The sequence below is a fragment of the Megalobrama amblycephala genome, linkage group LG1, assembly GCF_018812025.1.
Source record: "Megalobrama amblycephala isolate DHTTF-2021 linkage group LG1, ASM1881202v1, whole genome shotgun sequence".
NCBI classification, from domain to species: Eukaryota; Metazoa; Chordata; class Actinopteri; order Cypriniformes; family Xenocyprididae; genus Megalobrama; species Megalobrama amblycephala.
Window position 1 is genome coordinate 74785512 of NC_063044.1, and position 14729 is coordinate 74800240.

The window sequence follows — 14729 nt, forward strand, 5'->3', positions numbered from 1 at the left end:
AATATAGTTATCGTTATAGTTATCGTCGCTGGTGTGAACACTAATATAGTTATCGTTATAGTTATCGTCCGCTGGTGTGAACACTAATATAGTTATCGTTATAGTTATCGTCTGGTGTGAACACTAATATAGTTATCGTTATAGTTATCGTCGCTGGTGTGAACACTAATATAGTTATCGTTATAGTTATCGTCGCTGGTGTGAACACTAATATAGTTATCGTTATAGTTATCGTCCGCTGGTGTGAACACTAATATAGTTATCGTTATAGTTATCGTCCGCTGGTGTGAACACTAATATAGTTATCGTTATAGTTATCGTCCTGGTGTGAACACTAATATAGTTATCGTTATAGTTATCGTCACTGGTGTGAACACTAATATAGTTATCGTTATAGTTATCGTTACTGGTGTGAACACTAATATAGTTATCGTTATAGTTATCGTCTGGTGTGAACACTAATATAGTTATCGTTATAGTTATCGTCCGCTGGTGTGAACACTAATATAGTTATCGTTATAGTTATCGTCCTGGTGTGAACACTAATATAGTTATCGTTATAGTTATCGTCGCTGGTGTGAACACTAATATAGTTATCGTTATAGTTATCGTCCGCTGGTGTGAACACTAATATAGTTATCGTTATAGTTATCGTCCGCTGGTGTGAACACTAATATAGTTATCGTTATAGTTATCGTCGCTGGTGTGAACACTAATATAGTTATCGTTATAGTTATCGTCCGCTGGTGTGAACACTAATATAGTTATCGTTATAGTTATCGTCCGCTGGTGTGAACACTAATATAGTTATCGTTATAGTTATCGTCCTGGTGTGAACACTAATATAGTTATCGTTATAGTTATCGTCGCTGGTGTGAACACTAATATAGTTATCGTTATAGTTATCGCTGGTGTGAACACTAATATAGTTATCGTTATAGTTATCGTCTGGTGTGAACACTAATATAGTTATCGTTATAGTTATCGTCCACTGGTGTGAACACTAATATAGTTATCGTTATAGTTATCGTCCGCTGGTGTGAACACTAATATAGTTATCGTTATAGTTATCGTCCGCTGGTGTGAACACTAATATAGTTATCGTTATAGTTATCGTCCGCTGGTGTGAACACTAATATAGTTATCGTTATAGTTATCGTCGCTGGTGTGAACACTAATATAGTTATCGTTATAGTTATCGTCCGCTGGTGTGAACACTAATATAGTTATCGTTATAGTTATCGTCCGCTGGTGTGAACACTAATATAGTTATCGTTATAGTTATCGTCTGGTGTGAACACTAATATAGTTATCGTTATAGTTATCGTACTGGTGTGAACACTAATATAGTTATCGTTATAGTTATCGTACTGGTGTGAACACTAATATAGTTATCGTTATAGTTATCGTCGCTGGTGTGAACACTAATATAGTTATCGTTATAGTTATCGTCACTGGTGTGAACACTAATATAGTTATCGTTATAGTTATCGTCACTGGTGTGAACACTAATATAGTTATCGTTATAGTTATCGTCCGCTGGTGTGAACACTAATATAGTTATCGTTATAGTTATCGTCCGCTGGTGTGAACACTAATATAGTTATCGTTATAGTTATCGTCCGCTGGTGTGAACACTAATATAGTTATCGTTATAGTTATCGTCCGCTGGTGTGAACACTAATATAGTTATCGTTATAGTTATCGTCCACTGGTGTGAACACTAATATAGTTATCGTTATAGTTATCGTCCGCTGGTGTGAACACTAATATAGTTATCGTTATAGTTATCGTCCGCTGGTGTGAACACTAATATAGTTATCGTTATAGTTATCGTCCGCTGGTGTGAACACTAATATAGTTATCGTTATAGTTATCGTCCACTGGTGTGAACACTAATATAGTTATCGTTATAGTTATCGTCCGCTGGTGTGAACACTAATATAGTTATCGTTATAGTTATCGTCCACTGGTGTGAACACTAATATAGTTATCGTTATAGTTATCGTCCGCTGGTGTGAACACTAATATAGTTATCGTTATAGTTATCGTCCGCTGGTGTGAACACTAATATAGTTATCGTTATAGTTATCGTCCACTGGTGTGAACACTAATATAGTTATCGTTATAGTTATCGTCCGCTGGTGTGAACACTAATATAGTTATCGTTATAGTTATCGTCGCTGGTGTGAACACTAATATAGTTATCGTTATAGTTATCGTCCGCTGGTGTGAACACTAATATAGTTATCGTTATAGTTATCGTCCGCTGGTGTGAACACTAAAATAGTTATCGTTATTGTTATCGTCCTCTGGTGTGAACACTAATATAGTTATCGTTATAGTTATCGTCGCTGGTGTGAACACTAATATAGTTATCGTTATAGTTATCGTCCGCTGGTGTGAACACTAATATAGTTATCGTTATAGTTATCGTCCACTGGTGTGAACACTAATATAGTTATCGTTATAGTTATCGTCCGCTGGTGTGAACACTAATATAGTTATCGTTATAGTTATCGTTACTGGTGTGAACACTAATATAGTTATCGTTATTGTTATCGTCCTCTGGTGTGAACACTAATATAGTTATCGTTATAGTTATCGTCCGCTGGTGTGAACACTAATATAGTTATCGTTATAGTTATCGTTTACTGGTGTGAACACTAATATAGTTATCGTTATAGTTATCGTTCGCTGGTGTGAACACTAATATAGTTATCGTTATAGTTATCGTTCACTGGTGTGAACACTAATATAGTTATCGTTATAGTTATCGTCCACTGGTGTGAACACTAATATAGTTATCGTTATAGTTATCGTCCACTGGTGTGAACACTAATATAGTTATCGTTATAGTTATCGTCCACTGGTGTGAACACTAATATAGTTATCGTTATAGTTATCGTTCACTGGTGTGAACACTAATATAGTTATCGTTATAGTTATCGTCCACTGGTGTGAACACTAATATAGTTATCGTTATAGTTATCGTCCACTGGTGTGAACACTAATATAGTTATCATATTAGTTATCGTTCGCTGGTGTGAACACTAATATAGTTATCGTTATAGTTATCGTCCACTGGTGTGAACACTAATATAGTTATCGTTATAGTTATCGTCCACTGGTGTGAACACTAATATAGTTATCATATTAGTTATCGTCCGCTGGTGTGAACACTAATATAGTTATCGTTATAATTATCGTCCACTGGTGTGAACACTAATATAGTTATCGTTATAGTTATCGTCCGCTGGTGTAGATGGGCGTCAATTTTGATTTTATTGATTATATTCAAAATACTATAAGACACAGCAGCAAACCCCCGCAGCACTGGCCGAGATGAAGCTGTTCTCAGCGGGTACATGACCTCTGAACGACCGTTGAACGGCCTGGAGCTCATGTCTCCGGAAACGGCTAAACAAATTGTAATAATAAAAATATATAAAAATAGTAATAATTAATGTGATTTTCAACTAATTAATAAGAATGATGATGATGTTCAATCACAGTCCAGCAGACGAGGATCTCAGGAGCAGGAGGATGTGACGCAGCGCTCTTCATCGGTGGGACGGAGTGTGGAGGGTGCGGCGGCTGATGACTCATGTCATGTTGAGTTGCCTGGCAACTGCACTTGTTTTCTTTTAAGCTCAGAAGAAAAATATGAACGTCTGGATGTCATTCACAGAGAGACACTGTTCTTCCTGCTACACAACACAATAAAATAAGAAAGAAATAACTTAAAGTTCTGCACTAGTACTGGCTCCGGCTGCTTTACAAACAAGTCAAAGGAAGAAAAGGAAGAAAAAGTGTGTGTGAGAGGGAAGGGAGAGGTTTGAACGTGTGTGTGTGTGTGTGTGAGAGAGAGAGTGCGTGTGTGAACATGTGAGTATGGGAGCGTCCAAAACATTCCCATCCGGATTTCAACACAAACACTCAACAATAAAAAACGCATTTCAAAACGCTGTCTGATGTTCCTTCTCTCTCTCTCTCTCTCTCTCTCTCTCTCACACACACACACACACACACACACACACACACACACACACACACACACACACACACACACACTAAAGGTGGATAACAGGAGACTACAGATCAATTGAATACAATTTGAATACAGATCATAACGGATTAAACGCACAGTTGTCACAGGACTTGTTCTTGTTCTTGCACAAAGACATCATTGTGTGAGAGTGTGTGATTGATGTGTGTGTGTGTGTGTGTGTGTGTGTGTGTGTGTGTGTGTGTGTGTGTTCTGGTACTCAGGTGAGGTTGTATATGTCCTGCAGGTGAAATCAGGTTGAACAACATTTCTAAATTCTCTCGTCTTCTCATTAGGGTGTGTGTGTGTGTGTCTGTCACACAGGGTGTGTGTGTGTTTCCTCACTGAGAATCAGACACTAAATTCACAGAAACACATTTCACAAAAAACCACAGCAAAGAGTGAAAACAACAGGAGTAATTGAGGCATGTCATCTCTATTATTTTGTTTTTTTAGGGATCCGGGCAACAAATACCTCAGATGTCACCACGCCTTCTTTCAACATCTCACCATCCCACATCCACCAACGTACTGAAGATCACATTCTCCTTTGACGAAATCCACCGTTTTTAATGATTTGAACGATCCTGAAAAGCTTTTCCTGATCCAAACTGAGCTCTGGCATCTACAGACTCTCATTAGAATAACTGAGTTTATTTCTACACACATGAAGTGTTTAGTGTTTGTCTTGTTTTCCAGTGCAAATATCAAACCTCCTTAAATCAAGACACGTGTGTTTGAGACGCAGAATGACTCGAGTCTCGTTTTCTGAGGAAATGATCTACAATATCACAAGAAAAACCAAGCGTCTGCCAACGGGGTCAGAAAGATCAGCTTGTTTTCTCTTTGAATTAAGATCGCTGTTCTTGTTTCATTTTGACCAGTTTCTCAGTAAACATGTGGCCGGTCAGTCCTTTTTCCTACTGAGTGCCCAAACTATCACATGAATCTGGATGAATCGAATCATCGACGACAGATGGACTGAATCTCATGTGAAGACGTCTGACAATAATGATCATTTTCTACAGTTATTAGAGGATTTCAGTGACACACTGACTCACTGCAGCCTTTCATGTGTCTCGAGTCCTCCAGCTGGAACTGATCTTAAATCCAGCCAATAAACCTCCAGCTCTGTGAGTGTGTGTGTGTGTGTGTGTGTGTGTGTGTGTGTGTGTGTTTCAGCAGTTGATGTGAGAGATTGTCTGTTACTGGGTGTGGAGTGTATGTTTTCACAGACTCAATACAGGACAATATTTACCAATGAATCACACAGAGAGAAGCAGAAGCAGCTCGTGTGTGTGTGTGTGTGTGTGTGTGTGTGTGAGAGAGAGAGAGAGAGAGAGAGCCAGTGATTGGTGAAGTTATCAGTTACACAAAGTTTTCACAGAGCCGGCGGGAAAAGGGCTTGTCAGGACCTTCCCAAACGCCACACCCTTTGAAAGAGAGACACTGCAGGAATGAGAGGGAGGGGTGGGGCTGGGGGCGGGGTCAGGAACATAGTGTCCAGGGTAAAGGCAGTAATGAGAGTGAGGGGGCGGGGCTGGGGGCGGGGCCGGTTAGAGAGCGGCTGGAGGGATAGTTCAGAGTAAAGAGCTACAGTCGGACACAGATCGCATCTGGAAGTGTGCAGTTGCTCTCATCCTTCTGTTCCTCAGCAGGTAAGATCTGAAACTCTTCTCTCATCTCTCGTCTCCACCGCTCTGGAGCTTCAGGGGATTGAGATCAGCTAGTTTAGAGAGTTTGTGTGAGTGTGCTGCTGTTTGTCAGGATGGGATGATGCTTCTGGTCAGGGAGGGTCTATCTGCCGTTCTTCTGTGTGAAATGTGAAAAAAAACCTGAGAAACGTGGAGAATGGGAGCGTGTGAAGTGGGCAGAATGGATGAGAGGAGGGACGCTTCTTTAGGGAGTGGCATTTTTGTGCAATGCTGAGGACAAGTTTCAACCCATCTAGCTGTGAAACACTTGATCCACTCATTCGTACCTGCTGAACACACACACACACACACACACACCCTGTGGGCGGATTCACACGGGCTGCTGTTGAAGTGTCCAGAGCGAAGTTCATACCTCTGTGTTGTTTCCTCTCTCTCCGTCAGTCATGTTGGTTTTACTCGCTGCCATCTTCGTCCTCCACCTCACCTGCATCGCTCTGCTGCTGGCCGCCACCATCCATAACGTGAGTGACACGGGAGAGGGCGGGGCTCCTCCATTATTCAGCATGTTTAATAAAATTAAGGTTCTTCGTTGGCATTGATGGAAGCTTTAACATCCATATATTGGGAACACTTTGTTAGATGATTAAAATGTTCTTCAAGAACTGGTTAAGAATGAAAACTTCTTTGGGGAACCAGAAACGTAATGTTTTGTTTACTATAGTTAATACACGTAATGTAATGTAAATATTTGTGGTCGACAGTTATTAAACGTTTGATAAGTTTGTGTGGAACTGACATTATAGTGGAAACAGATGAATGACAGCTTGTGAATTGTGTTTTTCTCTCTCCTGCTGCTTTGATGTGTGTGTGTGTGTGTGTGTGTGTGTGTGTGTGTGTGTGTGTGTAGGCCTGGTGGGTGACCGACACAGTGTCCACTGATATCTGGGCTCGATGGACTCTGACTGGTGGACAGTGGAACTACACTGAGCTTCCTGATTTCTATCCCAAAGGTACATGAATATTAATGAGTTCAGTTACGTAATCACAATTTGAGGGATTAATGAATCACACATTCCTCTCACTTTAAATGCCAAACGTGACTGGGATTTTACTCTGCGGTGCAGCATTTTCAGCAGCTTTTCTATGAACCACAAAGCATTTACCATCATGCATTTCTAATTGACTCTGAGATCAAGAACAGTTTCTGTGTGGTTCTGTACAGAACTCTAGGGATCAACTTTAAAGAACCCAAAAATGATCTTTATATGGAGAAATGCCTTAAATTATTACCTTCATGGGTTACTTCCAGGGTTGGGGAAAGTTACTTTTAACTCTTTCCTCGCCAGCATCTTTTTTAGGATCATTTTCTCAAAACTTTCATCACCCCTAAAATATTCTGATATATGAATATTATGAAAGAACAAAACCCTGTTTTATTAGAGCTTCATGCATTCGCTTGAATGTGGGCAAAAAACAAAATTTTGAACAAAAACTTTTTCTTCGTCCGGATAGGATTGAGTAAATCAAGTCCAGAGAAACTAAACTAAAGCCGGGGAAAAAGTTAAAAGTAATGCATTACAATTATTGCGTTACTCCCTAAAAAAGTAACTAAATTACATTACTTATGGAAAATAATGTGTTATGTTAGTTTTTACTGTTTCTCAGCTGGACTGAGCTTTCTTGATTGTTTTAATATTTTTTTTGTAAAGTTCTATTTTTGGCAAATGTAAAGGTCCTTTCACACCCAAAGTGAAATGAATAAGTCTCAGGTTGAAGGAAATGCATAGTTAAACTCGTCTTACTTGTAATGCGTTACGCCCGACACTGGATATATCAATAATTCTAGTAATAAGGTGTGTTTATGCGCTGTAGAAGTCTTAAAATTAACATTAAAAATGAATTTAAACAAAATGAACCCCTTAAGTGGCAGATTATTGAAGTGAGATAGAATTAAAGCATGAAAACTTTATGGAAGCCGAATGTACTGTACTAAACATTTTTTTTATTTTCTATAAAATTTATATTTTATCAAATATATTTTACTCTAATTCAAATGAAAGCCAAATGTGTAACCAAGTTGTGCTCCAAATTTGAAGTTCTCAAAAATCCCCATGAGATTTTGTTTAGGTGCTATACCAAAAATAGCCACCGGGTGTCACCAACATTCTATTTGTTACAAATTGATACATTTCTGTCCAAATCTCAGTTCTATACAGTTGGCAAATATGGAAGAGTGGGAGTCAGACCTTTCCAATGATGTGTGTTTGTCAAGATAAATATTGTAGCAAAAATAAATATTGTAATATGAAACCTGACACCGCCCACTAGGGGAGGAGCTTGCTAAAAGAAATTAAAGCACTGTTTCCATGGAAACGCAACATCCCATTTCTAAACGGTTTTCACATTCTGAATCTTGAGTTTGTAAGCTTTCCAATGACACCTAATTTATGATGATTACTAAAATATCTGATATGAAAAAACGGCATAAAGCGCTGACACTTCAAACACATGAACTTTTCCTTCTAGCCGTGTGGTTTTTGAGTATATGTCGGCAGCTGAAGCATGAGATACTCACGCGTGTGCCGTGCTGATGTTTCAGAGTATCTGCAGGCGGTTCAGGCCAGCTCCGTGCTCGCGTGCATCTTCTGCATCCTGGGCCTGTTCGTGTTTGTGGCGCAGCTGTACACGCTACCTAAAGGAAGACGCTTCCTGTTCTCCGGAGTCTTCCAGCTGCTGGCCTGTGAGTGACACACACACACACACACACACACACACACAGCTCAATGTCTGAATGCCGTACACAGTGTGTTTAAACGCTTGTGCTCCTCAGGGCTGTGTATAATGATCGCGGCGTCCATCTACACGGACATCTTCCATAAAGACGAGCGTTTCGGGAGCTACGGAGCCTCCTTCATCCTGGCCTGGATCTCCGTCTGTCTCACCTTCATCTCCTGCGTCACATACTTCGTCCTGCGCAAGAAAACAGCGTGAGGAAGAGCACAAACGCAGAGACTACAAGCATCCATCCTCACCTCTGACAAACACACAACAGATCCTCAAACGCTCGTCTCAGGCTGCGCTCGAGTAGAGGGGAAATTATATTTTAAAAATGAAACTCATCTGTAACCACTTAATAAGTGAGTGTATGATTCATTCATTCAAAATCTCACTGACATTCAAGAAGAGTCATTTAATCTTTCCAAATTCGTTCAAAACGCTGTTTAACGCTAGTCTTTGGTAGTGGTGAACTTTGGACGATTTTTGTTAAAATAGAACAAAAACAGTCAATGTTCCTTCTAAAATGTAAGTGGCTTAATATTAATTATTTGTTAACTGAACTGTTGTATGAAATCAGTGTCACATTTTTAATCGTGATGGTAGCCTATTTAGCAAAACAGGTCGTGTGATATTACTTACCAGTAAACTCCACATTTTGAATTTTTACTGCAGTATGTTTAACCAAGTTTCTTTTTGTGTGCTTTGCTCATGTTTCCATTTCTCCTCGAGATGCTGCGCGAGCCTCAACAGCGCAACACTGTTATCGTCAGTACATTATACAGCCTATTATTATCCACTATGGATCGCCACTAACACTAAATGAAATAAAATATTTCATACTCCCGTTTTGGTGATTACCAAGTTTGTTTTGTTTGTTTGTTTGTTTGTTTTTTTGGTATTGACTTTTTAATAAGGTCCTTGTCCGGTCGGGAGAGTAAAGTTCGAGCCCTGACGTGTTAAACCAGCACTAAAATCCTGATTTATAGCCTAATCGAGATGTTGTCTGACAAAATCACCATACACATAAAATAGACATTTGCAGTGATTTTAGCTATATGTACACGTAAAATGATCACTCAGGTTAGAAGCAATAGTAGGCCTATCTATTTTATTTGTTCTCTGACTGAGCGCACATCCTCAATGCTGAACCAGAAAGGCGGAACGAATTCCTGCGCCTGCGGCAGAAAAGCAATCTCGTGCTCGTGCGGTTGTACCAGGGGGTCTCGGACGCTAGATCAGGTTAACAAGTCGCTGTATTTGTCACAACACGCTTTCTTAGGAAAAAAAGTCGCAAAAGGGGCCTGAAAAGTCGCTAAGTTGGCAACACTGATGCAGCCTTCTGTCTACAGTTCCCAGCCCGCCGCTGTCTAAACCGGCGTTATGGCAATTTCGCACCGGCCGGAGGCAATTACCAAACTGGTTCCGTGTGCGTATCACACCAATGTACATATTTTGCAACAGCAAATCATTAATTATTTAGGCTTTATTCAAAATAAACTGGTAGTTTTTTTTCAAAACTATCTAAAAAATGTAATGCCTGTATAAATGAAATTTAATGCTTTTCAATGCCATTCAAGGCCTTGATTTTCACAAAATCCATTTAATGACTTTTAATGCTTTTCAATGCCCCGCGGATACCCTGTAAATCCTTTAAAACGGGAGTCAGACAGAAAAACATTTATGTCAAGATAATTCTGTCTCTGTTTCCATGGAATAATGTATTACTGTTGATGTTTTCTGATAAAAGGCAACTTTAGAGTCTAGTAGTAATTAAAATATGAACAGCAGATATCAATAAAGCACACATTTATTGTTTATTTACAGAATGAAGTGGAATTTCTTCCTCACTGACAGTGTGAACATTTCAAAGGGCAAAACAGTCGTAACATCACAAGAAAAAACACTGAAATACATTGATATTTTCACGAAGAGTCGGTGTTCAGTTTGTCATTAAAGAATGTTGAGTACATAGAAACAGAAACACAGTATATATGGATAGATGAACAGATCAGAGCGGGCTGAACTCCTCGTCCGAACACTGAGACGGCGAGAGAGGGGCGGGGCATGGCCACTGAGGGGCGGGGCCAGGTGATAGATGGGCAGGGCGTTGTAATAGAGGGGTGGGGCCAGGTGAAAGATGGGCAGGGCGTTGTAATAGAGGGGTGGGGCAGGTGAAAATGGGCTGGGCGTTGTAATAGAGGGGTGGGGCAGGGTGAAAGATGGGCGGGGCATGGCGGGGGAGGGGCGGGGCATGGTGAAAGAGGGGCAGGGTGTTGTAAGAGAGGGGCGGGTGTGGCGAGCGAGGGGCGGGGCATGATGAGAGAGGGGCGGGGCCAGGTGAACGATGGGCAGGGTGTTGTAAGAGAGGGGCGGGGTGTGGCGAGCGAGGGCGGGGCATGGTGAGCGAGGGGCGGGGCAGGCGGGAGGCGGCGGGAGCGGTGGACCGAAGTACGGCGACAGCGGCGAGAGCGACGGCGGCTGCGGAGGGAAGGTGAAGTTTCTGCAGGGGTAAAACACACTCCTGTTTTTGGGTCCCAGCATCATAAACTTCTTGGTGTAGTTGTTGAGCGTCAACACGCCGGACGACATGCAGCAGCTGAAGGCCACCCACGCCACGCTAGCAAACACGAGACACAGCGTCAGAAACGGAGCGGGAAGACATGTTTATACAGAGTCAAGGCTGGAAAACACCACAGCACCGTGACAATCTGAACCGAGTTAAGAAACTTTTCTTCTCTACTGTGTCGTATATCCGAGTGAAACGCTTCGCAAACAAGAACAAATGTAGGGCGGGGCTTGATTTTGTCTGTGGGGAATTGATTGGATGGTTCTGGTTTGCTATTGGTGGATCTCATGTGAGTGACAGGTTGCCCCGCCCTCGTCATCAGAGAAGAGAAGAGATGCTGCAAGAGGAAGATATCCTGATTTAGCTATTCCATAAAAAACAAACTTTGTAAATTGTTACAGAGAAGAACTGGGCATCGCATCTAAACGAGTATGTGTCAATCACATAAATCTGCAGACTGACTTTCAGAAATCGGTGTCGACTTGTTCAGACTGAAAATCAGGGCAAAAGTCGCGTAGTGTATTCCAGCCTTCACACACACACACACACACTCTCTCATACTCACTAAAAGGCCCATGAGTAGCCGTAACTGTGAGGTCTAAAGTCTTCCGGGCCGTTAGAGATCGTCACCTGGAACACCTGCATATACATCATGTGAGCGACCATCCCAACCAGCCCTGAGAGAGAGAGAGAGCTGAGGAGGAACAGCCAGGACAAAAGCTACTGTGTGTGTGTGTGTGTGTGTGTGTGTGTGTACCTGCGAGGACCGTGCAGACGGCGGCGAAGGCGTTCAGTAAGTGAGCGCAGCGCTGCTGTGGAGGACACCAGGACGACAAACACAACTGCAGCAACAGGAGCAGAGAGCTGACGCACAACAGACCCACGTACAGCAGCTCCATCCCCACGTACAGCCACACCATCCCTGCACACACACACACACACACACACTTACACACAGAAGAGCTTCAGCAGACATTCAGAGAGTGTGTGTGTGTGTCGTTGCCTTTCTCTGCTGCAGGTGTGAGGGCCATGAAACTGCGACACTTCTCCTCTGAAACAGACAGACAATTAAAACAGAAGTTTCACTGCGGAAAACATCTAAACATGTCACACACATCAACACAGAACGTTCTCAGAACGTTCTCTTAGAGTTATGAACAAACCTTCCTCCAGTAACTCTGACTGAACACAGTTATCTGGTCTTTAATAATCTTCTCAAGACAAATACATTACTTATACATCGTTCATGGAGTGTTTTTTTAGTTGGATGTTCATCTAACCTTGTTTAAATGTTGCTGCTTGTTTCAGAACGTTCAGAGAACATTCAAAGTAACGTTCCCATAATGTTTGAAGAATGAGGGAACGGAATGTTCCCTCACATAACCAATGAGAGCGCTAATGAAAATGCTTCTGTTGTTCATTTCGAGTTTGATTATGAATGAAGCGATCTCAGTGTTTGTGTTTCTCACTGATCTGAGACATGAAAACTGTACAGAGAGTCACATGATCATCTGATTCGTCACACAGCAGAATCTGAAACGAATCATACACATCTTTCAATGCCATATAGTTGTCATAGCCAGGTTTAAGTAGAGTATTTCATATGCTCTCTCAGATCTCTCTCTCTCGGTCTGTTTGTAATATTTAACACAGTCCTGCAGCTGTATGAAAACTAGCACAGCTGAAGTAATCCTCTTTAGAGAATCTCTCTCTCAGATCGAACACACAAACCTCTCCAGCGGCCGTAATGAGTCTATAAACCACAGGAACATTGACTGATGTACGACAAACCAATCATTTGATCCCTTAAACTCATCTTTGATCACCAAAATGACATACTTAAACATTTTTTTCCTGTTAAAAAAATTTCTTTGTGCCTTAAAATAGCTTGAATGTAACTCAACACCCTTGTTTCATTTAATATATGCGGATCTATGAATATGCAAATTAGCCCCGCCTCCACTCGCTCGCGCCAGCTCAGAGATCCACTCGGTCAACTTACTGAGGAAAACGCTGCTCTTTACCACACCGGACACATAACGGTAATTATTAATATGATTATATATGATTATATTTGTGCTTGACTATGTTATCAAACAGCTAATAGTGTGTTGCTAATGTTACACAAACCATGTTCACATTCAACAGTCAGACAGATGCCATCTAACAATCAGTAATCTTAGAAACTCTTCCAACACCTCAGAACGTCAGTGGAGAAAGAGATATAGTTCATCGCAACATCGCAATATTCAGGTGAATGTTTAAAATACGTTAGACGAACATCCAACTAAAACGTTTCAGAGAACACAAATGATTATTAAAGTCCAGATACCTTTGAGCGAATGTTTCATTACCGTTAGTGAAAGAACGTTTGTTCATAACGTTGAGAGAGCGCTCTGAGAACGTTCCCTGTTAGCTGGGTTCAGAAAATCGAAATGTTTCTGGTGTCACTGTGAACGAATCATCGTCGTTCTGGAGAGTTATAACATCTGACATCATCGGTTCCTTCAGAAGAGGCTCTTTCTCCATGTAACCCCATCATGATAAACCCCACACTGAAGCGCCTGACGGAAACACATCACGGTGACGTGACACCAGAAACATCTCGAGGTGCAGGGCCCGTTTACACGACACCAGCCTGAAAACTTTTCATTCACTGGGCCTGAACGCACAAACCTTTGAAAACGGTGACGTCATGCGCACATGTGTTCAGTCGTGTTTTTTTACAAAGTGACATCGCCATCTACTGGCCTGGCAGCAGAATGCAGCGTTTTTAGTTGTCTTTGCGGATCCGTGTGAACGAAGATCGTTTTGATCATTGTCGTCAGTTTTCAGTGCACCGCTGTCGTGTAACCGTAGCCTTAGTGTGAAGACGACGACACTGCGTCAGAAGAACCGAGTGAATTTGACCTCTCACCCCAGGCGTCGGTGTAGATGTTCTCGTCGCAGACGGTCCAGAGTCCCGCGTGGAAGGAGGGGAAGATGAAGCGATCGTCGCCCGTCTCCCAGGAGAAGGATCCGTCCGTCATGCCGGGCACCGGAGTGCACTTGAGCCGGCGGACGGGCGAACACAGCGGCTTGGGCATCTTCTGCCGGCCGACGCACCAGTGCGAGGACGAGAGCGACAGCAGCGACAGCAGCAGCGCCAGCAGCGTCTGGAGGAAGGACAGCCGCGGAGAGCGCAGGAGCGACAGCACGGACATGCTGCGGCACACAGAGACCCGACTCACAACATGTTCCTTAAGGGTACCAAACCTCAAAATTCATCAGCAAATTACACTTTCAGTCTGCCTGCAACTGAACCATTCCACATGTACGCAGTGGCTTGTTTTCCAGACTGACTGTAGGCCCAATATTACTATATGGCAGGGTTGCCAGGTTTTCACAACAAAACCCACACTTTTGATACTCAAAACTAGCCCACTCGCGTTTCAGGGGGGTTCCACGGCTCCCGGGGGTGTTTTTAGTGGGGTTTCCCTGGTAAAATTCGCATTCCAGGGGCTAAATATCATGTTATTTGGGGTCACTTCAACCCTCAGACGTGAAAAACAACTCGCAGCAACAGTGTAAAAGTAGCCCAATTCTGCGGGAAAACCGCAGGCAAAGAGCTGAAGTGTTAGTCAGCGTCAGGGGCGGTTTCTTCATTAGGGCAATTGGGCGACGCACCACCAAAGTGAGAAAG

At 42.1% G+C, this 14729-nt stretch overlaps 4 protein-coding genes across 7 annotated transcripts in view; 2 read left to right on the top strand and 2 right to left on the bottom strand.

The window, feature by feature from the left end:
• The window catches only part of LOC125247003, a 537225-nt gene that overhangs the window by 329176 nt on the left and 193320 nt on the right, over nucleotides 1–14729 (bottom strand). The window lies entirely within an intron of this gene.
• The window catches only part of LOC125247564 (CXADR-like membrane protein), an 824350-nt gene that overhangs the window by 212299 nt on the left and 597322 nt on the right, over nucleotides 1–14729 (top strand). The gene's annotated exons all lie outside the window — the stretch shown is intronic.
• LOC125248196 (epithelial membrane protein 2-like) lies at nucleotides 5614–8745 on the top strand. The gene is made up of 5 exons (XM_048159909.1): nucleotides 5614–5706; nucleotides 6145–6224; nucleotides 6611–6713; nucleotides 8303–8443; nucleotides 8534–8745. Exons 2-5 carry the CDS (start codon nucleotides 6147–6149, stop codon nucleotides 8692–8694), a joined length of 483 nt encoding a protein of 160 aa, XP_048015866.1. The 5' UTR covers nucleotides 5614–5706; nucleotides 6145–6146; the 3' UTR covers nucleotides 8695–8745.
• The window catches only part of LOC125246865 (germ cell-specific gene 1 protein-like), a 6258-nt gene continuing 1801 nt past the window's right edge, over nucleotides 10273–14729 (bottom strand). For both annotated transcript variants that reach the window (XM_048157963.1, XM_048157956.1), the window contains 5 exons: nucleotides 13965–14251; nucleotides 12051–12098; nucleotides 11805–11969; nucleotides 11613–11724; nucleotides 10273–11098 (listed from right to left, as the gene is read on the bottom strand). In XM_048157963.1, coding sequence (XP_048013920.1) covers nucleotides 10432–11098; nucleotides 11613–11724; nucleotides 11805–11969; nucleotides 12051–12098; nucleotides 13965–14251 — 1279 coding nt within the window. In that variant the 3' untranslated portion in view covers nucleotides 10273–10431. The remainder of the gene's footprint in view (nucleotides 11099–11612; nucleotides 11725–11804; nucleotides 11970–12050; nucleotides 12099–13964; nucleotides 14252–14729) is intronic.

Excerpts from the sequence above, each read along its gene's own strand:
- LOC125248196 (XM_048159909.1), top strand. The coding sequence starts at position 6,147 with ATGTTGGTTTTACTCGCTGCCATCTTCGTCCTCCACCTCACCTGCATC. Across the intron at positions 6,225-6,610 it reads TGGCCGCCACCATCCATAAC|GCCTGGTGGGTGACCGACAC; the intron begins GTGAGTGACACG and ends GTGTGTGTGTAG. Across the intron at positions 6,714-8,302 it reads TCCTGATTTCTATCCCAAAG|AGTATCTGCAGGCGGTTCAG; the intron begins GTACATGAATAT and ends CTGATGTTTCAG.